This window comes from Lonchura striata, chromosome Z (assembly GCF_050655825.1).
Source record: "Lonchura striata isolate lonStrDom1 chromosome Z, ASM5065582v1, whole genome shotgun sequence".
Lineage (NCBI taxonomy): Eukaryota > Metazoa > Chordata > Aves > Passeriformes > Estrildidae > Lonchura > Lonchura striata.
The window spans coordinates 49,802,464-49,829,747 of record NC_140740.1 but is presented as its reverse complement, the minus strand read 5'-3'; the positions used below and the strand labels follow the sequence as shown (position 1 = coordinate 49,829,747).

General features: G+C 36.5%; 1 protein-coding gene across 1 annotated transcript in view; it reads right to left on the bottom strand.

Moving 5' to 3' along the window:
* Positions 1–27,284, bottom strand: part of SLC1A3 (solute carrier family 1 member 3) — a 64,275-nt gene that overhangs the window by 10,408 nt on the left and 26,583 nt on the right. Inside the window, exons 4-5 of the mRNA XM_021551769.4 lie at positions 9,092–9,296; positions 7,359–7,401 (exon numbers count right to left, since the gene is read on the bottom strand). Coding sequence (XP_021407444.2) covers positions 7,359–7,401; positions 9,092–9,296 — 248 coding nt within the window. The remainder of the gene's footprint in view (positions 1–7,358; positions 7,402–9,091; positions 9,297–27,284) is intronic.

Below are 27,284 nucleotides of genomic sequence, written 5' to 3'. Positions count from 1 at the left end.
GAGAAATGTACAGCCTGAATAATTCTATCTGGGTTCAAGAAGTCCTGCAGCTTTGTCCAGTTAAATTCTGTTGAACACGAAGTATCCTAAATATCACTAGTATGTTCCTCATGTGTCTCAAGATGCTAATTAGTCCATTAAAGCAGCAGAATGCTGGTGTTGAGGCTATTCAACAACTTTGGATTTTTATTCTTTTATTTTTTTTGAGCTACCAGGAAAGCTCCAAGTATCCTTACTGGTATCTGTTGAACACTTCAGAAGTACTTGAGTGAAATGAAGCAATTTCCAAGATGGGAAACCTGTAGGCCAGATACCCTCGAGTTTTGAATAAAATTTTCTAAAATCTTTTACGATTTGGGCTGTACAGAAGTCAGCTAAGAGCTCTATGAGCAGTTGGCTGACATGGAAAAGCCTAGTTCCACTGCTTCACCCACTCACAACCAACCTGTGATAATTCTTGTTTGATCTCTTAGTGAGACAATTCTACTTTTTGAAGTGGCAGAAATCTCACCAAGCAAAGAATGTCACCATTATTTGGGTAAAGCCTGGGGAAGTGAATCAGCTCTCACTGGCTTTTGGAACATCAGAGAGGGAAGAACACAGAGACTGGAACTACATAGCCAGGGAAGAAGGCATGGGGTTGCCCCTTTAAGTAACATAAGGATATTAAATTGTAAACATATAAGTATTATAACTGCTCATTAAAGTGGTTTTATTCTGGCTTGTCAGGAATGTTAAAATACTGCCTAACAATTTACATCACTCTTTTCCTTCTATTTTTCTTTTTCTTTTTCCTTTTTTATTTTTCTTTTATTTTTCTTTTCTTCTCTTTCCATTTCCTGTTCCCTATCTTATTCTCTTTCCTTGTCTCCAAGTGTGGTAATTGTGTTACATTTCTATTTCTATTGCTGTTTTTCAATAGGAAAAAAACCTTAGGTGCAAACCCATTAATGCAATTCTGTAAATAAGATGCATTTGCAGGCACACGGATTAGATGAACATAGAAAAGCAAGCTGTTTAATGAGTTCTGCAACAATAGGGTCTGGAATTAAAGCCTAATTTCTTATGAAATTTCCTATTCATTTCCCACTTTCCCTAGCACATCATAATTTACTTGGTTCTTGATCTCCTCCATTACCCTCAGGTTCTTCTCTCATTTCTACATGACTAGGTCAAAAGTGTGATACAGCTGTAGGACAGAGTTGGATGTGTGCCACCTGCCTGTTGGAACAGGCCATGAGCTAAGTCATAAACCACTTTTCCATCAGAGGCACCATGACCTTTACTTATCTGAGAATTGCCCCCCTCACATCAGATTAGGTCAGAGCTGCCCACACCTCTACAAAATTGTGGTGAGGGACTGAGGTGTTGGGATCTGTATGGGAAGATGTTACCTTCAAAAACCTGTGCTAGAAAGAATTTTAGGTGGTAATAAGTATATGCCTTAATTTTATACTCATTGTGGAATTCTGTTGCAGCAGGAACATGCTTTTAATTCATTACTTAAGTCTCTTTTGGAGTATAATAGGGATTTTTAAGAACTCACTCAGTGAAGTCCTTTTCCATTTCAGCTACTAGACTGGCCCAAAGAGACGTAGGTCTTATCTGTTAGCTCACCTTATTAATCAGATTTAAGTGTTCAGAAATATTACTATGGAGAATAGTATTTCTGGAGCCCCTTCCAGAGCAAGGGAGAAACAGCTTTTTTAGAGCGAGATTCAAAGTGTTAATCTAAGCAACAGAAACCAGAGCAACTTTAGTTCCACTGGAATATTTACTTGAGCTGCTCTTTCTTCCATTATGGCTGATTGAGCACCAGGAGATGCCTGTGGATATGCCTGCTGTGGATCTGTCCTATGCACAAAGTTGTCTATCAAAAGCTATGAGAAGTTCTGTGGTAAAGCAAAAGAAATCAAAGCAATCCAGATACAGGGAACACAAGGGATGTATCTACTGAGGAAAAAATGTAAGGTGTTGGTTGAGTTTTACCCTTACTATTGCTCTTTCAGATGACATTAAAGGCAAAACATAAAATTACTTGGCCACCACAAAACATATTTTCTGTGTGTGAAATGGTGAAAAAGCCAATGGCTAATAGGAAGTGACTGGATGAAGGAACACCTTCAAGATGTTAGAAACTGCTTTGAAATAGATTAATTAATAGCAGTGTTGACTATTACTGCTCTGCAGAGTAACTGGTGGTAAGAGTTGATTTTTTTAAACTTTTATGATATTCCCATTTTCAGCAGATCTCTATCTTAGTGGCAATCGGAGTAATCTGCTTTTAATGTAGCTGAAACTGAAACTGACAGTTTAATTTCACATTGTGATTCTGCTGATTCTGGTTCCTTTGCAACTTTAGAAATAGAAGAAATTAGGCAAAACAAACCACTCATTGTAGGCTTAAGTGTCTCAGAAGAGAGAACAGAGGTCCATACATTGATAATATGTGATGGGCTAGGCAATATTACTGAAGTCCTATAATTTTGGGAGGATATAATTTTGTTGGGCCTACAGGAAGAGGCCTATTTTTGCCTGGTAAGATATTAGATGCAAAATACTCATATTTGTTCCTTAAGTTCATGCACAGAGAGCAACTGAGGAGCAAGATAAATGTTATTTGAATGTATTAATTTTAACAGCTTTCTATGAACAATCATATCTGTGAGTAAAATGCAAAAATAATGCATTTCTGGACTTTTTTTACAAGACATGGTGGTAACAAGCAATTGGAAAATTCAATTTAATTAATTTAGCTCACTGTGAAATAGACAATACAGGTTTTCTATTGAATAATGTAATGAATCAGTTGTTTACAGTTTGATTTTTATGTTGGTTTTATTAGTGATACAAGATATCCCATCATTTGACATGGACATATTGAAGGACTTTTGAAGAAGCAATATTATAACCTGGCATCAGCATATCCCACTTGTTTAACTTGCAGAAAAGGTAATCGCAATGGTAGCTATTCTGAAAATTCATAATTCACTTTCATAATTTACTCTGAGATACTGTCATTAGTACTGTCTGTGATAAGTCTGTATGATGATGCAGCATTTTGTGAATAATGATTTTAAAAATTACAAATTTGCTTAAATGCAAACCCTAAAAATTAAAAAAGACAGAGATATTCTATCTTCTGAATTGTTTTTTTTTTATTTTGCTTTCCATATGTATATGTGTGAAAGCATTCTAAATTTTCTGTGTAAGAGCTGATGACACAAGCCATATTGTATCTTAACTACTCCAAATTATCCTGAGGAATATAAACCATTTATTAGTTAGTATTCATTTCTGGATGTGTGAGTAACACTTAAAATCCCCTTGATAATGACAAGTTCAGGAAAGAGAAAGTACTTAAAAGTATCTCAGAAGAAAGGCAGCTATCAGATGCAGTTTTAAAAGCTTCAACTGGCATAAAATTCTACTTATTCACACCAGAATGACTCTTGCCAAATTTTTAGATTGATTCAGTTTCTCTTGATTTTACAAGTTTGCTTGTGCTTCTTCTGCCCTCTGATACACCTCCAGAGCACAGCACAAAGAACATGCAGCTAAAAAGAAGTATCTGCTTAACAAGCAGACTGCTCACTACTGCTCAGCCCCAGGCTAGACAGCATTTTTTAATTTAGCAAAGAAGAAATGAAGAGAGAGTGGCCAGAACTGAAAGATAAACCCAGAGATTTCTTTAGATATCCCTAAACTGGGGTGAATACAAGGGTATAGAGAAAAATTTGAAAAAAGTAATCTAATTTTACTTAAGTGTGGAATATTCACCTGCAGTCAATCTATTCAGATTCTCTTGCTACTTATAAAAATCACAAAATCCTCATGTGAACTGTGCATAGTGAATGTTGTTCTCATATAAGAACAAGCATCATTAGAAAACATGTTATTTAGATTAATAATCTGCTGTTTAAGAATCAGTCTGAGAAGGCTGAGGTACCCAATCAGTTATTTGTCTCAGTCTTCATTATCTGGCATATCTCTCCATATCTCTCAAGTCCCTGAATCTCCAGGTGGAATTTGGATGAACCAAGTCCCTCCTACATTACGCAAAAGTTTGGAATCGCCGAATGAAACTGAGTGGAGGTGTATGGGGCATGAAAAAATTCATCCCAGGATCCTGAGGCAAAACCACTTTCCATCATATTTGAAAATTCATGACAGTCAAGTGGAAAAGGGAAGTATCTGTGAAAAGAAGAAGGATGAGGAGAAGTAAGAGTGGGGAGGCAACTTTGTTGGGAAGAAACAGGAAAGGGAATTCAAAGGACCAAACAACTGAAAGAAGAACAGTAGAAAATTTAGGCAGATACGTCCTAGACAAGTCCTAAGGTTCCAGTCTCCCTCCAGGACTCTTTGTCTCCCAGCAGCAATCATATAAAAACATTGCCAACTCCACTTAAAATCTCTCCCATTTTGGTTATGCTCTCCATTTCATTTAGCTCCTTCCAGTGGCTTCAAATACAAACTAGGAAAGAAACTTGCTTAAGAATGCTCTAAGACATAATGTGCACATCTGATCTATCCAAAGATGTGATTTAAATGTGCAGTACATATTCCAGTGATGATTTCCAGGTGTGAAAAGCTGTGGGGTAGTGTTACACTGTTGAATGTGGACAGCTATGAGAAGTACTGTGCTCTGATCATCAAACACGGTGTTATACAAACAGATTTGTGCCAGATGGCTCATTCCTCTTCATATATCTTCTGAGAAACATACAAAATAATGGAAACTTTTGGAAGGAAAATTGTGGGGTCAGATGTACAAAATCATCTGGATACCTAAGAAAATTACACATACTTGTAAGCTAAGATCTTTTTTAATAAATCTGCTACAACAGAATAATTTTATGTAAAAATCTAGGGTTGGGTACCAAGTTCAAAAAGTAATGGTAAAACAAATTTAAAATCCTGGTACTTCAGTAAATCCTGGTACTTTCAGTTGTTGCTGAAAGTCAGTAAAAACTTTTGCTAAATATGTCCTGTTCTTCTAGATTGTGTTTTAGAAACCTCCTTAAAACTTTAAAGCACGTGAGAAATACAAGATACTTAAATGTTAACATAATCTAGAGGACATCTTTAATTAAGAACACAGGTTTAGAACTGCTAGATACCAAACCAAGTTTTCTGTTACGGTAGAATACTATCAAAATAGTTTTTAAGCTGTATTGTAAAGCTGCTGAAGTGTTCCTGTAACTCCTAAATGAAGATGTTTTCAGGAATTCAACTTTAGTTGTGTAGGGTTAAAACCATCATTCATTTCCAGTTTAAATTTGGCAATAGTGATTTCCATTTATTTTTGTATGTTTTTATCTTATTTAGCTCTGTTCCCACTTTTTTTTTGTACTTGAATAGTTTCTCAGGTTTTTTTCGCTTTATATGTTGTGTTCTTTTGATAATTTCAACAACTCCTCACTATGTTCATTTTGCACTAATCTATGAATGAATGAAACTGAATATGCTCTGTTTTCTAAATGGTCACATTCCTCTGACCCTATTTCATGTCTTAGTGTTCTGTCACTTAATGTATATCCTAGAGAGGAACTGAACATTTTTGGTATTTTTGATGATAATTTGCTATGTAAAGCAGAAATTACTGTTAACATCTAAATATTTAGTTCTTTACAGTATTGTGTTGTGCCAGGGTCTTATCACCTTCTTTGGCTTTTTTTTTTTGATATATCAACACAAACTGCTTGGACTTTCTTGTCCTCTGTAAACTTAACTGTGTGCATCTTTTGGCAATGTCATTCATAAAAGTATCAGCTCCAGTCTTTCAGCAACTTTCATTGCTATATCCATAATTTTTAAAATTATTACAGTCCCCTACTCAACTTTTGTAATCTTAAAAACTCTGAAGTTTTTCTCCAAAGTCAGCCCCCCCGCCAAAAAATGAAAATAAAAAACCCCAAACAAAACAAACAACAACAACAACAGCAACAAAAGAAGAAATGAGCAATATTATAGAAGAAATACAGTACAATTTATGTTTCAGAAACCTTTGTGGTTTTGGTAGTAGGTTTGTTTTATGCATTTTATTGTTTTGTTTATTATGAAGTTTCTACTTTTCCCTTTAAGGCATTTGTATCTTTCATTATAACAGATTGAACTAATGGCCTGTTATCTGCTTAAATAGTTTCCCAAATATTTTTGCAATCTGGAAGACACTTTGATTGCTTTGAAGAGCTCTAGATAATTACATCTGAACTTGAGAGATCATTGAAAAATACTTGCTGCTACATTTGTAACTTTATGCCATAATTATTTCATTATTTTGAGATAAAGATCATATAATTCCTGTACTTTATTACATTACATTATTTGAATTTATTTCTAGTTTAGATGTAGACTTTTGCATTTCTATACTGCTCTTCTGCATTTCTGTACTGAGTTCATCAACATCCTTGCTGAAGACAGAGGCATGGCATTTGGACTGGTGTATAGTTTACTTTCTATTCTTTAATCTAGAAATCTTTAGCAGAAAGTGATTCATATTTATTGGCTTCTGTTTTTACAGCTAAAGATAATGCTACAATTTCTTTTTAATTCTTCTGCAAGATGTAATTCAGCTGGATTTTGGAAAGTTTATACTTTATGCTCTTCCTGACCTCCACATTTCAGCCTTTTTTTTTTTGCTAGAGCAGTATCTGGTAAATAATATAAGATCAAGATTACCTATGAGGTCAAGATTAAGCAATAAGATTATGGAAAGACACATTTTAGGTTTCACTGAATCACAAATGTCCTCCTTTTAAAAAAAACAAATGGAACTATTATGTTCTCCACAGTACAGCTAAGATTACAACCAAGCTAATAATAGAGAATTTTGAGAAGCAATGTAAAAAAAGTGCTGCTAAGGACTTCTACTCTAGGTGACAGGAAGATTTTAATTTGCTTTTTCTGTTGATGTCTACAAATTTTTTTCTTCTGTTTCTGAACTATGCATATTTGTCATATGGCATCCCTGAAAATCTTCCAGTCTTTGCCAGATGGTGAATATTTATCTCAGTATCTCCCAGTTTAACATAACACTGTTTTAGAAAACCAGATCCTGAGTTCACCTTAATGAACCTTGCTGTCAGCTTATGAATTTAACATTTTGAAAAAAGAAATTTTTTTATTTGCCAAACTCAGTGTTTTCTTCACTTCTCATAGCAAATACTGTTGTCTCAATATAATTGAAAACAAAGCATAGACTTGGTTGGTTTAATTCAGGGATATTTTTTTTCAACAGCAGCAAATGTAAGTTATGTTTCTGCTGTAAGTACAAGAACATAATATTCTTAAGGCAAATATGGTTACATTTAGTTTCTTTCTTCTTCATGTTTTATTTGCCATTAATAAAAAATTACCTGTTTAAAGCAAGCTTCCACCAGATTTGGAGGGAACATATTTCTGTGAAAGAGAAAGAAAATAACATGAGAAAAATATGCTAATAATTCCTTTAGTAAGGACACAGCTAATAAAAGAACTGGACATCTAGTTTTTGAAGAATCCTCAGAGTAATATTTAATTACATAAACAGTGAGTAGAGCTTTGCATATAGCATTGGCCTGGTAAGCTTTACCAGGATGAAATGTAGGATTGGATAGTTCCTGGCAATTAGACTCTGTATTCAGTATTGGATAGCAGGTCTGGTTATGGTCATATTAACTGGTTATGGTAATAATAGCTAAATTACTAAATGTACAGAGATCTATGGGCTCAGTTTTAATTTTGTACTTACTAATGCATTATGAATCCAGATAAATAAATAATTTAATAATATTTAATATATTTTGAGTTCTCAAACAATTTTTTCATTTATGTAGTCTAGTACTTAGTATTTATCACTTGATTTAGTCTTGTTGTGGTTACACCACTAATCTTTCTAAAGTTTGAGTATTCTGTAATAATAATACATACATGTGTGTGTTTTATGTCTGCAACATGTGTTATACAGATAGGGGTTTGTTTGTTCTCCTTTATTTCGTGCATTTCTGAGGGATTTAGAAGCAGCCTAACTGAACAGATCTTGAAGAACCTCAGTGCAAACCTCTTTATGGAAGTTTCTGTAGTCCCCCTTTCTGGCAGTGTGATCCCTGGAGGCCTTTCTCCGTGTCTCCGGATTCTCCAAATGGGTTAGTGTAACACAAAATTTTGATGGTTTTACCTGTGGCAAAGCTCCTGAGCTCAAAACCTTAGCTTCCCTACTCCCTGGACTATATCTGTAACATATTAGCTCTGTAAAAGAGGTACTGAAGATTCTCTGAGCAAAGAAAAAACAAGATTTTATGTCTGTGCCCTCTATCTCAAGCATTTAACTTGCCTGTTCCTCGAAGTTATTTCCCATTCATATAATTGAATAAATTGAGTAGATGGCACCCAGATTGGTGGCTACTCTTCAAAAGTAAAATAAATAAGCAAATCAGGGGTTCAAGTGAAGTGAGAAAACTATTGCAAGTTGGAAGAAAAAGAGGAATTTAGTAATAAGGTGCTTTTATTACTAAGTAATAGCACCTTACTACTAAATAATAGTAATATTTAGTATAAATAAATATGGACTTTTTAGTAATTCTAAAAATTCTGTGCAATGGAAGGAGGACCCATGCAGATAGCAGAACAGAAATATTTTTTGTGAGAGGGGGGGGGAGGGGACGGGAGGGGAGGGGAGGGGAGGGGAGGGGAGGGGAGGGGAGGGGAGGGGAGGGGAGGAAGGAAGGAAGGAAGGAAGGAAGGAAGGAAGGAAGGAAGGAAGGAAGGAAGGAAGGAAGGAAGGAAGGAAGGAAGGAAGGAAGGAAGGAAGGAAGGAAGGAAGGAAGGAAGGAAGGAAGGAAGGAAGGAAGGAAGGAAGGAAGGAAGGAAGGAAATCTTCTTTTTAGTATTAAAAGCAATTTCTTCCACTGCAACAGCTTGATTTGGAGATAAATCCACGTATCCCTTTTTAGCGTTGTAAGGGTTAGAGATACTGATATCACACAGTTGAAAGAAATTTGCTAACTTTATGCAATCATAAAGTTAGCAAATTCTCTACTTTTGTTCTCTGTCAAACCAACATTACTGTCATAGCTGTTGGTACCAAAAATACGCAGTATCATAGCCATACCTGATTAAATCAAGAAAGGCATCTGCTGCTGTCACTTGCACAATTTTGCCTTCTCTGTGCATGTTTTCCTTCGTACCTTTCCCAGGGTGGATGATGACCACAATGATTATGCCAATCAGCACAGCAATGATGGTAGTGCTCATGTAGTATACTACTGCTCGGACTCCCATCTTCCCTGAGGCTTTACTATCCAGGGCAGCAATTCCTAGTGAATTTAAGCACAACGACATTCACCTGATACAATTGTGAGTAGAGTATGAACTACACACGATGAAAATAGTTCAGCAGGAAGAGTTTTGATGACCACAATGAAAGCTACCCAAGGCAAGATGTCACTCTTTTGCAGCTCATAGTGCCACTGTCTTCCCATCCTATCCCCCATTATATAATTTTCTATTAAAAGACTTACCACTTTCCATGCTTTCTTAACACTTCATTAAAAGTAAAGATTATTGGTCTGATGCAGTGTGGCACTCCCTATATTCCAGTGAGACAATTCATGACCTTTTCTTAATATAGTCACCATAGTCTGAAAAATGTGCTACACATCATTTGTAAGATAGAAAAGTGAGTATTCTTAAGTAATATTGATAATGTTTGCAACAATTAATATGTATGAAGAGTTTTTTTTAATCCTCAGTGGGAAACCTCAGATTACCTCTGTCCCAAGCTATGGGAGTTAGATTAAATGCTGCTAGCCTGTTTCAGAAAATCCTTACCAGTGCATGAAAAAACTGTTATAGTCTTTCATAAACTTCGCAGAACTTGCAACCTTAGTCCTAATTCTTGGCTCTATTTGGATCTACTATGTATATTAGGGTGCTCCCTAGGGCATCTTCTACAGTGTTTGTTCATCAGATTGCACTGATGAATGGCAGCAATGTGTTTTTTAATAGAAGGTGCAGTTCTGCCAGGGAAAGAGTTCTGAGTCTCTGAGAAGGATTGTCTCATGAGGGCTGTCAGAAATGGAAATGCTCTTTCTCTTTCCAGCAGATGCAGCTAAGTCTGACAGTTCTTCCCCTTAAAATGCCCCACTGCTCCTTCTCCTTGATATTTGCCCATTCTCCATCAGGAGGGCTGTGCCATCTGCCTCAAAGCAGTGCTCATGCTTCTTGTTGCAATCAAGCTTTCAAAGTGCAGAATGAAAAAAGGGGTTAGGAAAGAACCTTTTATCTTTATTGTCTCCTCCTATATAGAATTGCCTAATCCATACTTACAAAGGCTGCCTACCCATTTATATGGATGCCACCTTTGAACATATGAAATATTAAAAAAGTTGAGCAACTTCTGCTTTGGGTGTCTGTCTCAGGGGACAGCATTTAAAGCATTTAAAATAAGGCAAGAGGACTGCAGGAATATAAATAATATTGAAACTCAAATCATGGCCTGGCAAAATTAGAAGTTTTTAAAATTATTGTAGATATATAATACTTCAGTCTGTCTTCTCAAGGAGGAGATACATTCTCTTGGAGCTACAGTGAAAGCACTCTAGACCCTGATGTGGCTGAGACCAAGGATGTGTCCCAGGCTCTGATCAAATCTTCAAAGTATAAAACATAACACATGCTTCACACTTACCCTTTCAGTTCAGATTTTTTCATTTTCTGCCCTTTCAGCAGAAACCATTAAAGTCACTAAGAATTGTACCTACAAAAGGAGCTGTGAATGGACATCACTAGATTCGCACACTAAATTGCTTGATTTATGTGTGTGCCATTGTAGTGGAAGAGCAAAGTGTATAGAAAAAAATTGAGCACAGAAATCCAAAATTTGAAGAATTTGATCCTTCATTTTTCTACTCAGCTTTTCCATCTCCAGAACTGGATTATTATGTTCATTGTATATTTACAGTTATGATTAGAAATGCTGTGAGAAAAATGGTAAACAGTAGCAAGTTACAAATAACTTTTTAAATTTTACAAACAGGAAGTCCTGTAACCCTCTTATTTGTGGAAGGAAGATTGTAGGTTTTTTTTAGAGTCCTCAAGTAATGTAAATATGAAATAATGCAAATACTGTTAGCCAATAAAAAAAAAGTTAGTAACTTTTGGAAAATTTCAGGTCTGCTATTGAACTGCACAGTGCATATCTCAGACAGCAATTGTTACAAATTTTATTTTTAAAGTATTACTACGAAACCTAAAATAAAACAACTTACAAAAGTGAAAACTGAATGTTTACATACTAGTCCAGTCAATATCATTTTTGTATATTTTAATAGCTTTTTTTCTGTTCTTACTTTTTCTTTCTAAAGTAGCAACAATGGTTATCTATTTTTTCATTTTGGATAAGAACATATTTAAACTTGTTTTACAACTTGAGCACAAACAGTTAATCTGTACAGTTTAGTAGAAATGTTTAGAAATGCAGAGATTATGAATCAGTCAGTTTTGCCCTTTACAGATAATATATTCACGGCCAGAGAATGAGCACTGTCATTCTTAGAGGATTTGCAGGCACACCTACCTGTGCTTTAACCAAGCCTGATTTTTTTCTGTACCTTGCCCCTTATAGTAGCTTGAGCCTCCTACACTTCAAAAGTCATTAGGAATCAGTATAGGGCATACCTTACCAGTAAAAATTGATGTTTTGAAGGATTAGCTATTTTGATCCTATTTTTTTCTTGGGCTGATTCTGGGATTGAGTGGTGAACCATGTGAAAATGGTATGTGAGGGAGCAAGAGTCATGCTCTTGTCTTTGTAAGCTGCTTTCCAGCCTGGCTTCCCCTGGTGCCCTCTGGCTGGGAATACATTGCTCCTTATTTTAGGCTGTTTTAATCTCATTCCTGCTGTTGCTATCATAATTTATTTCTCATCTAGGACATAGGGAACAGCAATTCCCCTCTTCTTGAGCTGTAACTGCTTGTGGCATGTATAGCAGAAAGCATTCAAAGCAGAGGGATGACAGGCCTAAGTATGAACAAAAGCTGTATGAGGAGGAAACAAGTTCTCACCTCTAAGAGCCCTTCCTAGGGACCTGCTGGGCAGTCTCCCCTCCTGCCCCAATTAACGGGAACTCGGCAAACTGCAAAAGCTGCCAGCATACCAACAACAACAACTGCCTAAAATAATATCTAAAATCTGTTTTTAAAACACGAGAAAATGAGAGGAGTTGTTTCCTTTGCATTTTAAGATGTTGACAAGACCCCTTAGAACTGAATGGGGCTCTGGAAAGGTCCCCAGAGCTTTCATGTGTCACAAAGCATTGTATCCTCAGTGTGTCTTTTCACAGTCAGCCAGCAAAACCCCCATTGTGCCGCGGAGATGTATGTGCCCCTTTCATCCTGCTCGCTGCTCCCTCCTCCACGCTACTGGTTCCAGCACCTCTGCCTCCTCTCTTCCTCTCCCCTCCCCTTCCCCAGGGGGCCTGGGAAACTTTGCTGTGCCACCAGTCCCCACGCACAGAGATGCCTTGAAGTTGTCAAGGCAATCTGGAGCAGATCCCCTGTAATTTCTCCCAGCCTGTGCACTCACACAACATGAATGGGAATGATTTTTTAAGTACTGATGGGGAGGGAGGGAGGCTGGGGAGAAGGGAGGGAAGAAAAGAAAGAATGGGGTAGGCATAAATCGGTAGAACTGCAAAAATCCCTCAGCTTTTACCACTGTTTTCTCCCTTCACCTACCCCTTCCCTCTTTTGGGAAGTAACACCGTGTGTGAAATAAAGACATGAGAAGGAGTACTCCAGAGTGTCACAAAGCAAAACACCATTTTGCTCTTTAACAAAGATATTAGAGAAAAAATTAAAATATTTTAGAATATAGGAAAGGCAGTGAGAAAGTGAATACATAATTACAAGAGGAGGAAGACAGAGAAAAGATGCAGGGAAAAGATCTAGTCAGGATGACTAACAATTCTGAATTGTTGATCTGGTAGTTCTTATTGCTCACCTGACTTGATCACTGTTCTGTAAATTGGCATGAACTATTGATTCTATGAATTGTCATGAATAGCTACTATATTATGAATAATTACAATATTATGACAAGTTTTATGTAAATGGTATTTGTTTATATTTTACTTACGATTTTATATTATACAGAATTATAGAACTTACCAAATCCAGAGTTACTGCTATTTTAAATTTTCTAGTAACTGAAAGCATGCTGCACATAAAAATTCTGTATGTAATCTTGTATTATAGAAGAGGGATGGTACTGTACTCCTGGAAGATCAAGCATAAAATACACTGAGCATGTCTTCTTTAGTGTTTAAACCAAACAGCTTTGAAACTGTTAGTTCAAGAATAAATTCCAAGGAATTGTTCTAAAAGCTGAAATATTAAATATGAACCTATGCTAAAAGTCCTACAGCTTCAGAATACTTTCTCCCTTTAATTAGCACAATAGAATCAATGGAATAAAATGATTTGTGCATAAGAGTCCAATGTCCTCAATGAACTATTTCAGCCTGAGATTTGAGTTTATGCTTAATTTTCCCTATTACACTACTTGAAAGTTTCTACCTGTAGTATTTATTTTGAAAGAAGAAATATACATACTACACCATTAGATCCAAAATGCTTTTTCTCCCACAACAGTAACTGGTCACTAGCTGATATGCCTGAAGCCCTGTTTCTGTGTGTAAGCTCCTGGTCAGCAAAACATCCTTGGGTTTATATTTGGCTCCGTAATTAATCACTAACAAATGAGAGTCCATAAACAATAGCTTTTAAATAGGATCTATTTTCTTACACTCCAAAGTAAATAGCAACCCTCTGAGGAAAAAGTCATTATGTAGGATTGATTCTAGTACCATGGGTGATTTTATCATTCCTCAGGGCAAGCAAGACTAACAAGGGGAATAGAGGGTGTGCATGTGAGCATATACATTTATGCATACCTATAATTTCAAGTTGAACACTGTTAAAATGCTCAACTACTGCTCATCATATTAGAAGTGTCTGTCTCTTAATGTTTTTGGCATCCTTTAAAAACTTCTGGCAAATCAAAGCTGTTTATGTGTTTGCTTTTCTACACTAAAATTATTGTGGTTTTAAGCATTTCCCCCCCTTCCTTTTAGATTTTTGTTTCTTTAAAATCCCTTTTGAAGCATAATGATAAGCATTTTAAATATAGAACATTCCAGTTAGAGCTGAAATAACCATCTAGGCCAACTAGACTTCAGGACTGACCAAAAATTAAAATCATTAATAGCACTGACTTCTTCAACACTGACAGGTAGGGGTTATTGGCCACCTCTCTGGGAAGCTTGTTCCAGTGTGCTACCTCCCATACTGGGAGGTCAGCCCCTCAGCCTCCTTTTCTCCAAATTTGACAAGCCCAAAGTCCTCAGACATTCATCACAGGATAGTGGTAATTCTTCTCAGCAGGGGAGAGACTGTGAGCTCAGAGCCCAGGTGCAGGGTCTTGGCTGAGCTGCCACTGCCACGAGGTTCCCACCTATGGGCACAGGACCCAATACCTCCAGGTCAGGATTCTGCCAAGATATGGCAACATGTTGATGAAAATGCATAACATAATGAAGCAGTTCTGAATGAGTATGTAGAAAAAGCTGTCCATTCCTGTCCTTATACATAATGACTTTCTGAAAAAAAATGAGGATTCCTATGACCATGATGAATTCTTTTCCTATTCAGCATATTAGAACTGAATTGACGTTACTTCCTTGCCAATGGAGATTTTTATATAAATTCCTCTTAGATGTTTTGAACTAAGTTTTTACACACAAAAAATTACGAACAGAGCATCTTTTTATTCCTAATTATTTTCCTGTTCACTATTTATGGTCTCTTCATTAGGAAATTGCAGTTGCTTGTTAAGGACTCCTATGGTGGAGCAGCAATAATGGCAACTGTTGACTCAGGAGTGTTGCCCTAATTTTGTTTCTTTAAGGTTGTCTTTCACTCTCCTAATGAAGCAGTCTCAAATGGGCTACTCCCACCCCCTACATCCACTAAGCACTGTGTGATGAGTAAACTCTCAGTGTGAGACCATGAGAACAACTCTTTTGTGTATGTTGATGAGGATTTGTGGAAATTAAGAACACTGTGCTAGGTCATGGTAAAATATGCTGACAGAAAATTTCTAAGGAAAAGCAATAGTTAGGTAAAGATGGTGGAGGTATTGCCCAAGTTTAATTAACATGATTAAGCACTAGAGCTTTACTCTAATAGCAGCTGAATATGTCCTCTGTGGTGCTGAGCATTCCCAGAAAACAAAAGTTAAATTTAGGCTTTGACATTTGTGCCCTTCACAAGATCAGTTTTTTTTTTACCCAATCTCTAGATTACAGTTTTTAATAATAATAACAGAAAAATAATAAAATTGCAAAGAAAAAAGACAGTAACATTTTTAAAGATCTATATGAATACGTGAAATTAAGTAATATTAAATCAATATGCTAATGACTTCCTGAAGCCACTTAAAATATATGTCTGAAATACAGCCTTTTTACATGAACTGATGAGACAAGTTGCTCCCAAATCTCAATTAAACTTATCTTTGTTTAGATATGAATTTTTAGATAATGAAATTAAATGTTACATTATTTTTTCCAGTTGTGTTAAAAACAGTGGGAAAATAGAGGAAAATTAGCAGTTGTATTTGATCCAAAATTATGTGACCATGATTAAGCCAAGCTGACTAATGAAACCCATGGTTGGGATATAGTAATACAATTCAAAGAGACAATTAAATGACTAAGAGCAGGTCCTAATGACTAGCCTTGCCCCACAGCTCTGCAGGCCTGTCCCATTCTTGCCAGAAAATGATCAGCTTTGAGTTTTGTAGGGTTAGTTGTTTCTGACCATTTGTAATTTTGAATTGCCCCAGAATTTTGTCACGTGAACACCAGAACTTTTACAAGGGAAGCAGAAAGAAAGAGTGTCTGGGGCAGAACACTAGCAAACAAACACCTGTTTTTTTAGCCACAGTTTATTCCTTTGAAGGAGAATGTTTGTGAAACCATGGCACAACAATGTCTGAACATCACTGAGTGATGTAAATGAAAGAGGTCCAAATAATCTCTAGTGGCTTTACAGTGAGTTCTACCTTTCAGTTAACCAAGAATAATAAAATACTCTCTTGCTGTGGTTCATCACTGAGTAATGCTCTTTCAGTAAAATAGCTTCATTTTATAAAACTTACTCTTTTGTGTTTGCTTGAAAGTATTTCTTGGGCCATCAAAGTTTAGCATGGGGAATACATTCTACAGTATTGGTTAAAATCTTATTGAGTTTTAAGTTCAAACCAATAGCAGTTTTTATCCCAACAAATTCCATGTTTTGGATATCCCACAGCCTTACTCTCTTTCTAGTTTGCTTATTTCAGTGCAAAAAAATTTGATTGGTCAATGGCTCCATGTCCAGAGGGAGACCCATGATGTGTCCCTCAGGAGTCTGTGATGGTATTAGCACTGTTTGGTATTTTCATCAACGACAGACAGTGGGATTGAGTGCAACCTCAGTAGGTATGCAGATGACACCAAAGAGAGGTGTTTGACATGTCTGAGGAGCAAGATCAAACCATCTAGAGGGACCTGGACAAGCTCAAGGAGTGGGCCCAGGTGAAGGTTTAACCAAGTTTAAACCATCATGTTTAACCAAGTCCATGTGCAAAGCGCTGCCTCTGGGTCAGGGCAGCCCCTGGTATCAGCACAGGCTGGGCATGAACAGACCCAGAGCCCTGCCCAGAAGGACTTGGTGGGTGTGAGGCTGGACACGAGCCAGCAAAAGAAGCATAACCAGCAGGTCAAGAGAGGTGATTTTCCATCTCTACTCTGCCCTCATGAGACTTCACCTGCATGGGAGTGGAGCACTGCATCCACCTACTGGATCCTGAGCACAAGAGAGGCATGGACCTGTTAGAGCAGGTCCAGGGGCCACAAAGGTATCAGAAGGATGGGGCATGTCTTATTTTAAGACAAGCTGAGAGAGTTGGGGTCTATCAGTCTGGAGAGCAGAATGCTCTGGGGAGACCTTTTAGCACCTTCTAGTACATAAAGAAGGCCTGTAAGAAAGATGGGGACAGACTTTTTAGTAAAGTCTGCTATTACAGGAAAAGAGGTAATGGTTTTAAAGAGGGTAGATTGGACATAAAACAGAACTTTTTTACAATGAGGGAGTTGAAACGCTCTCAGCCAGAGAAATGGTGTCTCTCCCATCCATGGAAGCTCTCAAGGTCAGGCTGGAGAAGGCTCTGAGTACCCTGATCTAGCTGAAGCTGCCCCAGCTGACTGCATGGGGTTGGACTACATGACCTTACAATGCAAGCTGTTCTACATTTCTTCCTTTAAATGTGTTCTCTCTGTCAGCATGAGTCACAAAGGGCAGGGAAGAATGTAATAATTCTTTACTCTGCTTGTTATTGCTGAAGTATTTATAAACAATGAAGTATAACACCTGGTAAAATTAAATATATCAATATGAAACACTTGATGCATCTACTGAGTGCCAATGATGCTTACATTACTAAATGAAAACTCCTACAGGATTATGCTCTTCTGTTATGAAAAGTGTAGTTGGCTTGCTTTTCAGGTTTGCAATATAACAGGATAGATCTGAAGAACCAGTAGGAAAGCATATTTCCTGAAACACATCTGCCTGAGAAGGACCCTGCTGAGGTGCTGTTGAGATACTCATTTAACTCTTCGCATTATTCTGTCTTTTGCTCACAGTATTGGAATGTGACAAACAATATGCTTTTTGAAGGGAAACTAGGGAGTAATTTATCTTCTTTATGTGTGCTAAGCAGAGCAGGAGGGAGATGCAAGCAGGGATTCACAGCAAGCCATGAAGCAGTGATTAGTAACAGCTGACAGTCTCAAACCAAGACTCTCTTTCTTTGGTTACTTCATTGTAATAACAGAGTACAAAGAACTGACTGTATTCAAGCCAAGAATCAGAGGCCCAGGAACAGAGAAAATAGCAGCTCAAAATTTTTTTGGTAACAAAACACTATTGCTACCTGCATAGAGCAGTTCTAAAAAGACATCCTTTTATGCCCAGACACTTGAACTAAGCTTTCCTGGAAATGAGATTCGTATGTTGGACATAAAACTAATTATTTTCTGTGTATGAAGTGAAAGAAATAAGCATATTTGTTTATGAAAAGGAATAATGTAACATGGTAAATTAGTTCAGTTTAATCAGGAAACAAGTTTATTTTGGTAGCTGATAAGCCAAAGCACATTCAATTGGTTTAAATCCTAAAGTGCATGTTGTTGCAAGACTGAAATAAATATGGTAGTAGATATAAGACTTTTATCCTATTCCCTCAGGATGAAATATTAGTATTCATTTATTCTAAATGTATTGCCAAAAATACCTGCCTTAAGCATGAACTGCACTCCATCCTATGACATGATACAAGTGATCCAATTACCTTTGTCTTCTGGACGGTGTTGAGCACGTTACTCCTCAGTGCTCCATAAACATCCATAATGTGATTTCTATAAAGTACATGTGCAAACTTTTATTTTGCTAAAATGCTAGTCTGAGTTTTGGCAGACTGTCAGAAGCTCTTCACAGACATGTTTTTGTATGTACAGTGCTTATTAATCAACATTCCACAAATGTACAGTGCTTCTTTTATCTGACTGGCTCTATACAGTGTGAAAAAGCTGCAGACTATTTACTATACTAAACCACTCCTGATGTACATTAGTTGTTGCAGAAAAAACAGTGAGAAATTAGAAGTGTCCATAAGGGAGAAGTAGCTGGTAGTGCAGTCTACTGTAAAAAAAAATTTGCTTTTACATCTTGGGCATGTAAACAAGTGATTGAAGAGACACTTATATGGATTGCTAGAAAAATGGATATAATTCTAGTCAGAGTGGTGCAAGATTTAGAGAATGGGAAATTAAGCTTCTCCCCTGAAAAAAGAGATGGACATCTCTATTTGTGTGAAAAACTACATGGGTTTTGGGGCATGGGATTATTCTGATTATTACTGGTCAGAGCTCTATGCTGGAGACATCACCTTCTCACTTAAACTATGATTCAGTATTGTCAGCAAACCTGTTCTTGGCTTCTTCACTGGAACTTCCAACAACAGACTGTCTTGCAATGATAGTACCTTATCTGGATGTTTGTCCACTAAGGTCTGACACTTGTTAATTTTATAGAGTTCATGCAGCAACCATCATTTGGACGGAAGCTTTGCCCACTTGGATGTGACTTAATAAAGAGTTGAATCAATGGTAGTGTGTGACTAATGCATCTGGTAACAACCTAGCCTTTGGATTCCTGCTTGGATTTTTAATTTTAGCACAATTTTTAAAACATGGAGAGCATGATTTGTTAATTCATCTGTACTAAGATTATCTGGAAACAAATGGTGTGACATTGCTTTTAGGTATGTATAATGACACTTGGCTATTTTGAGTAATCTTAAGTTCCACAAGTAACTTCACCAGTGAAGTTCCACTAGCTCAGTCACTAAAGAACCTTCCATGCTTTTTGTTGTTGCAGTAGCTACCATCTAGTCTTGGAATAGTTTATTAATAATAAAAATAAATAATAAATGGTTTGTTGTTTTGTTCTTTTTAATAAATCTTGTCAGTGATACAAAAGACAAGATGCACAAAATCAGTATTTGTGCATCTGTGTCTGACCTGAAAGTTCTAAATGTTCATTTTGCTTTAATCTAGCAGTTCATTGATCTTCTGCTGTTTTACCCATTGATCTTCCATGAGCTACTCATGGAGCTAGTGTTTTCTTTTTGTGTATGTTGCACACACTCTGTGGTGTTTACATCTCCTCATGATCCTTTTAGTTTATCACATTCGTCCCCATGTGCCCTACATTTTTTCAGACTACACCGTTTTACAGCACTCTGTATGCTTCTGTGGTGTGTTCTTTGCTGACTTCTCTCCTTTCACACTTTAAGTATAATTTTAACTCCCTCCAAGTTCAGTTGCTATCTGCATTGTAGCAACATAAATGGCTTTCAGTGAAACTCCATGGTACCACTGCTGTTCTGCTCCCGCAGTGATAAGGGCATCTCAGTACCTTAGTACCTCTCTATGACAGTGATCTTGGTATCACAGCTACTCAGCCTGGGGAGGCTTGTCCTGAAAGACATTATACCCAAGCCTGTGCTGACATTTGTGCAGGACCTAATGTAGTGATGCCTCAGTTCCTCTGAGAGTGCAGGCACAATGAAGATGCACCACTACACAGTATCTATCCATGTCAAAATAAAACACACAGAGCTCATTCGTGTCTCTTAAGTCATTATTTGAATTAGAAACTACAGAACAGTAACTAATTAGACAATACAGACTACCTTACGATTCCTTTTTTAAAAGAATCACAAGAACTTGCATTTGACAAAAGAAACAATGCACATAGTTTTAAAATAAAAATATTAATCCTATGTTGATAAAGAATGTAGAAACAATCTGAGACTTCCTTTATCATATATAATTAAGTCTATTTAAAGAGAATGGGAACTCATACAGAAAGTTTTTCAAAAAAATTGTATAGACATGATTAAATTGATAAACTTGTAGCATTTTAAAACTCCACTTATAATCTATTAATTAGTATGTTCATAATAAATGAGAATATCCTAATGCATAACATGATAGCATTTTTCCCTTTTTTTCATTGGGGAACCTAATTACACTCTAAATTCACCCCAAATATTTAATTAATTAAAATAAAATCAAGTTTAAGAAAAAAAACAATTTCTATTTGTGAATTTATGGTCCTCTGGTAATACACCATATGAATACTAAGCAGTCATTACTTTAGCTACAATTAGTCTATTATGTTTTCAATTGTCATTGTAATTTGGAGGGTTTTTTTCACAATTCAGTAATGATGTTAAGGCGCTTCAGAGAACTCATTAAGAAAGTGTGGAATTGAAGTTTCATGTGAACAGGCTTTTGTTTTCCTTCTTTTCTCTCTTTTGTTTCAATGACCTCTTGAACTTTGGGTCACTGATTCAGTTACAGCCTTGCAAGATCAAAGACGTACATTTTTTTCTTTGTATTTTTTAATCTTACAGACTTGTAGGAGGGAATGGAAAGAAGTTAATACCTACCCTGGAATGCCTGACAGTAGCAATCAGTACTTTTTAATAATATTATTACACTCTTTTCAGGATGTTACAGCACTAAGTACCGATGAAAAAGAGGATTTGGCATCCACAATTCAAGTGCTATACAGTTGCTGTCTGGGCATTATCTGCTTGCTGGCAAGATTTAGAATATCAATCTCTATGACAGGTGAGCGGTATCAAAGAAAATATCACCTGATCTCAAACTAAACACGTGGAAGAGAAGAGAGAGGTTTTTTAGGTTACACTTATTAATGGCCTGTGATGTTCTGCAGAACAGAAAACTAGCCTATTTTTTTAATAAACTAGTAATCATCCTATATTGAATTTGAAAGGTTTATTTTTTTAATGAATGACGGTCCTTTGCACAGGTTCATTCACCATAAGGCAGATGTTAACCAGGCTTAACAAGAACATGTTCTATAATTTGGTTTTCAGAGGTTGGGGAATTAAGACATACTGAAATTGTAAAATCTGGACAAAGCTGATTTTCAGTCCAAGAATGAATTATTGCATTAATGAAATAGCCATTCATTAGGTGAACTCTTGACCAAAACTTACTTTCTCTCTAGCTCAGAAAAGAAACCATATTCACAGGAGAAGCTCTGATATTATCTAAGTATTCAGAAGTAAGTTAGAAGTGGGTGGTGAAACATCAGAATTAAGTATTCAGCTTTGCATGTGAGTAAAGGGAAAATGAGAGAGCTGTTTATGGTGGGAAGAATCAGAATCATTATGTTAGCTGCAGTGCAAATAGTGTATTTCTAGTGTTATGCTGTACTTTTGTTTTTTCTTATCTACCACCAGTAAGGAGCTACTCATACTGTTGTCTGAGGATGAAAAAATGCATTTATATCTGAAAAAGAGTTAATCCTGCTTAAGTATACAATTATAACAAACTGAAAATGTGATGAATTAAGGCATATAAAAAAACATTTGTGTTAGCATACTTAGTCCAAAACCTGTTCACAATTTGTGATACACTTGAAGTCCTTCAAACTCTTCAGTGGAGAACATGAATATTGCTGGAAGATTTACACCGCATCTGATAAATCAGGAACTCTAAGTCATATTCTCCAAACACTGGAATAATGGTTTTGGGTAAACCCCAAAATTTTTTCAAACAAGTGCTCTCTGTATTTTGACTCTTGAGTTTTCAGAATACAGCTGGGATCTATTTTTGAGTTTCATTTTACAACCAGAGGCCCAGAATTTAGTTTGCTTTGATTTTTACTTCCAGAGATGATGGTTCTTTAAGAATAGCATTAAGATCTAAAAGCTCCTGTAGGCACAAATGTTGAGTTTTCTTTATTTGCACGTTAATTCCTCAGTCTTAGAACTGAATTGCTCTTCAGCTGTGTGAAGCTGTAAAGAACTTTATATGTTCCTTTCTACATGACAGCACTTTTCTTTTTTTTTTTTTTTTTGCACAAGTCTCTTTGTATTCCAGTAGTTTTTACTTGTCTGTGTAGATCATCATTAGTATATCTTCCTTTGATAGAATCCTGCAGAGAAAAGGGACTTTTCAAGATGCTATTGGTAGAAGGAATGCACAGAACTTCTGTATCTGGTAACCCAATGAACCAAAATTTCAGAGCTTGTCATCCCAGATGTCTTTCTTGCTATTTTGCTAGACATAAGTGTGCCCACTTATAGCAGGAATTGAAAGTGTGGGGAGTACTAAACTGCCTTTTTTTACGGAGCGTGCAAACCTCTGAGGAATTATTGTTTGTATTGATTAGATGTGTCCCTCTTTCCTTTGGAAATGCTATGCTTTGCAAGAACTTGCACCTGTCCAAAATCAAAACCATTAAAAATACAAACTCTGTTGACCTGAGGGAACGGTCAGACAGACAACTCAAGAAAGGCTACTTTGAGGACAGGTCTGTAAATTTCTCTTTACCCATTTCTGGAATTCAAATGGATCTTGCTGCCTTGCAGAGACTAATACATGTGATTTTAGCTAAATGGATGTAGCCTTGCTGCAGTGTATATCAGTGGCATCATTTTGTCAGACCTGGGAAGACCAAGTCCTAGGGAGAATCAAAGGAAAAAGGCCATGTGGAGTGGAGAAATGTGCCATTAGGGAGGTCCAAGTGACCTATCTGATGCAGTTCATGGAAGTGACAGAGTATGCCCAGACTTAGCCCAAACTGCTGCTTTCTGGGGTAAGCCACCATCACAAAACCCCAGTCATTTCTGGGGTCACAAGAGTTTCTCACCAAACTTCAGCAGCGTAACAGCTGAACCCTAGACTCACCTGTGTGAAGAGAAACAGATCTGACTCTGTGAGTCTGCAAAAGTTTGCACCAAGAGACTTTCCACCCAATTAAAGAAGACTGGCAGCACTGTGAGAAGATTCAAACAGCAAATACTTTGCAATGTTCATGAATGTCTCAGGCATTCATCCAGAGATAACATTTCAAAACAGGAAAAAGGAGAAGGTATGCTACCTGTCTGTCAGCCATGTCTCTGCAGAAAGTTAAGAACTAGGGAAAAGAACTGTGATACAACTCAGAAGCAATTTCAATCAATGAGGCCAGCTCTTATAGAACTGCAATGATTATATTTTGAGACATTCTCCATACCATATACAACAGCATAATTTATATTAAGTTAAATTCATTTCTCATTGTCTGAACAGGATGATATAGAATGTATTCAGAAACAATCTCTAAGTAATGAAAAAAATTATGCACTGCCAGGAGTGTCTGGATGAAAATAATTCTAGCACATGCAAGAAGTGCTTTTTCACTCCCTGGCATATAACCCAAATCCCAAGTATTCCTGGTCCTCAGGAATATATGTAGTCTTAATAAACTATTTTTAAGAGATTTTTGTTCTGAGTGTTTCTGTTTTCTCCTTTTTATTCTTCACCAGTGAGAGATGTGAGATGTGGCTAGAATACTACAATGAACAATTATCTAGGAAACCTTCCTCCTCACCCAGACAACCCAATATGTTACTGGAATCCAGACCCAAAGTTGCATCCTGTAAGTCTCGCAGTCCACAGTGTCTCTCCTCATTTTCCATTGCTCAGAGTTCAGGTGGAATTTCCACCAAAGCTGTCAAGACCCCGGCTTTCAGTACCTCCAGTGATGATGATAATGATGGATCTACCTTACAGAAGTTTGTAATCCAGATACATGTCTGAAGGACTGTATGTAGCAGATCCAACAATTAGCTTTGAGAATTAAATGGGAACAATATATTATAGGTCAACAACTGTCTGTTAGCAAAAGGCAAAAAAAAAAAAAAAAGCCAAGTGTGAAAACAAGGCTAGAGGAACTGATGATAGTATCACAGGACCACGTTTCTGAAAGTGACAATGTTCTACAAGTTCTACAGTGATCTTGTGTAGCTGATGTAATTCTTCAGAAAGTACTTTGCATTTTATCACATTTCACAATGCTGATGAAACAATGATATGTGTTACTTCTCCCAGTGAGCAAGCACTTCCAGTAACATTCCTGGTGTTCCCAAAATTCACCCTCAGGAATTTTCTTCCTTGGATTTTTCCAGTTTTCACAAGCAGTTACAGCAAACACAGACCGGCAAGGAAGAAAATATGATGGAATTGTGCTACATTCAAATGTGGGAAATGAGGATGTGGCTCACGGTGTTCAAGGGAGAGTTAAGGAGGTGAAAGGAGTAGAAAAGTGAAAGCTGATAAAGCCTGAAAGAAGCCTGCATGTGGGTAACTATGCCCACATTTTCTGGTTGTTTGTTGACATATTTTGATATTGTGATAATTGCTCTTATACTGTTGCTATTTGTAAATTAAGAGCTACCAGTTCTGATGTGCATGGTGGCTTGCTTTGACTGTTTTATTTTGAAGTCCACTTTCATGCCAATGGAGTCATTTAATACCTGGTTATATTGAGATGATTCTTAAATCCAGGAATTGTGTTTCCTTGGTTTTGAACTAGTTCTTGAAGAGCTGAAACTGTATACAGTAGTCAATGCCTCAGAGTAAGTGGCAGGTGAAATCTTAGCAAATGAGAGATACTTTCAATCTGTTAAGAAGTTCTAAGGACTGCAAAACCAGCATAAAACTATGGCATATAAATTAGTCCAGTGGTTGTCCAACCCACTTGTCTTCACATTTATCTGAAAACAGGTTCTTACTGAGAGACTATGAGGAAAAGATAGATTAAATTGCCCTTATTTGCCCTCCCTGCAACAAGGGAGCAGTGGGATCTAGGGCCTTGCTAATTGCTAGTTTCCCAAATTTATTAGCCAGTGATGACTGTATCTGTGAACTCTCTTTTAAATAAAATTAAATTTTAAACTATTTAATTAAACAAATCAATTTTAAGTTGAAACTATGAACATAGTTGAGGTGAATTGTGTCATGTAAAAAGTCTTTTCTTTTCTTTCACGTAAATGCATGCTCTTGGTGTTTCTTATGACAATTTATTTTTCCTTTGTTGTGAAATACAGTTAGGAGATATTGTAATAAATAGCCACTCCATTATAGCTTCTGCAAGGAATTAATAATTTTTCTGGACTTTTGCAGCAACTTCTGTGGCTGTATTTTTTCAACCTAAAATAAATGAAGTCTGTTTAATTCCTCCTTGTCTTTCACTAGAACTTCATTCCAGCCCTGTCACCCTCTCTGGACTGTTTACAGTTGAGTTTGAGAACTCTTGCCTGTACTAATGCCCATTTGAGAACTCGTGATTAGACGTAGCACATTTCCCTTTCCCAGGTGTATTACTTTGCACTTGCCACCATTCTAGCTCACCTGTCAAGTTATCACAGACTCATTCATTATTGGAGACATCATTCTTTACAGTTTCAGTATTCAATATCCTGAACAAAATGCATGCTCAGTGTCCTAATTCTCAAAATGCTGATAATTTGCTTTGCATTTTGGACATTTATTTTACTATACAAACTTTCAATTTACAAACTAATGTTGCTAACTTTACAGCTGATTTTTAGTATTTTTGAATTTTTAAAAAATTTAAGTCTGCTGTTTTACTGTAATCAAGACATGTTTGTATTAAACTCAAAAAAGTGTTTTGAGTTTTCCCTAATGCACTTTCAGTCCTTCTGCCCATGACTGAAATGTTAGAAAAGAGACAGTGTGGCTTTACAACAGTCCACCAGTGCTCAGGCAAGATGCTTTGATTTTTATGTATTCTTTCCAACAGTTTTTGCTTTGTCAGCAAGCAAGGTATTGATGTTATGCATTTGAACTAAGATATAAAAGCAAAACTGAGTCTTCGTGGGTGGGAGGTTGCCCCTATTGTTAATTCAGCTGGAATCTCATGAAGAATGCAAACTCAATAAAAGTATAACAATCTCTTATTCAATACTTTGGCCAGCAACTAAACTTATATTTTGCAACTAGGTTTAAATCACCCTTCAATTAACGACTAGTAGCAAAATTAAATTACTTTAGAGGAACTTTTTAAGTTTTACTATCTTCAGTTATTGTAGACTTTGTTCTTGAACACCCCTGCAGTTTTCTGCTTCTCTCAGAGACTAAGACTTCAAAAACCACACTGCTCTGTACTTTCTCCTTTTGAATGCTCTATGTCCTGCTTAGGTATTCTCTTTTATGATATAATCAAATTTTATCTTATACAGACTGTTATTTTGTGTGGGAATTTAATCTCTGCTGTTATTGCATTTTACTTCTTAGTCAAATCTAAGAAGGTAGATTTCTTGGGAAGGTAGATTTCTGTGTATTCTGTATTGCCAAATAGTTTCATAAATGGCTCAGAAATAATGAGTTATAATTTAATTTTATGAACTTTTCTAAAGTCCGTACTTTTAGTATTTGCATAGATTAAGATGTAGTAGTTTTTGAGGAATATGTTCCATCCAAAGGTATATTTATAATACAAATACTTAGGACATTTCATTATGATTTTCTAACTTTCATGTCTTGTAAAATGCTAGGTATAGTTTATTCCCTAGCTGACTGCCAGCACACTCAGAATCTGAACATAATTTCTTTAGTGTTTTTACATGAAAGCTGATGCTTCTAGGTACTGAATACTTCCTAAGCTACCTTTTTTAAAATTTTTTTTAAATGCAGCTGCCTGCTATTTAAGCTCAGTTTTTTAACTTCAAAAATATTTTTCCAATTTATTTAAGATTTACATGACATAATTATAAAACATATATTGCTCACATTTCCTTAAAACAGTGG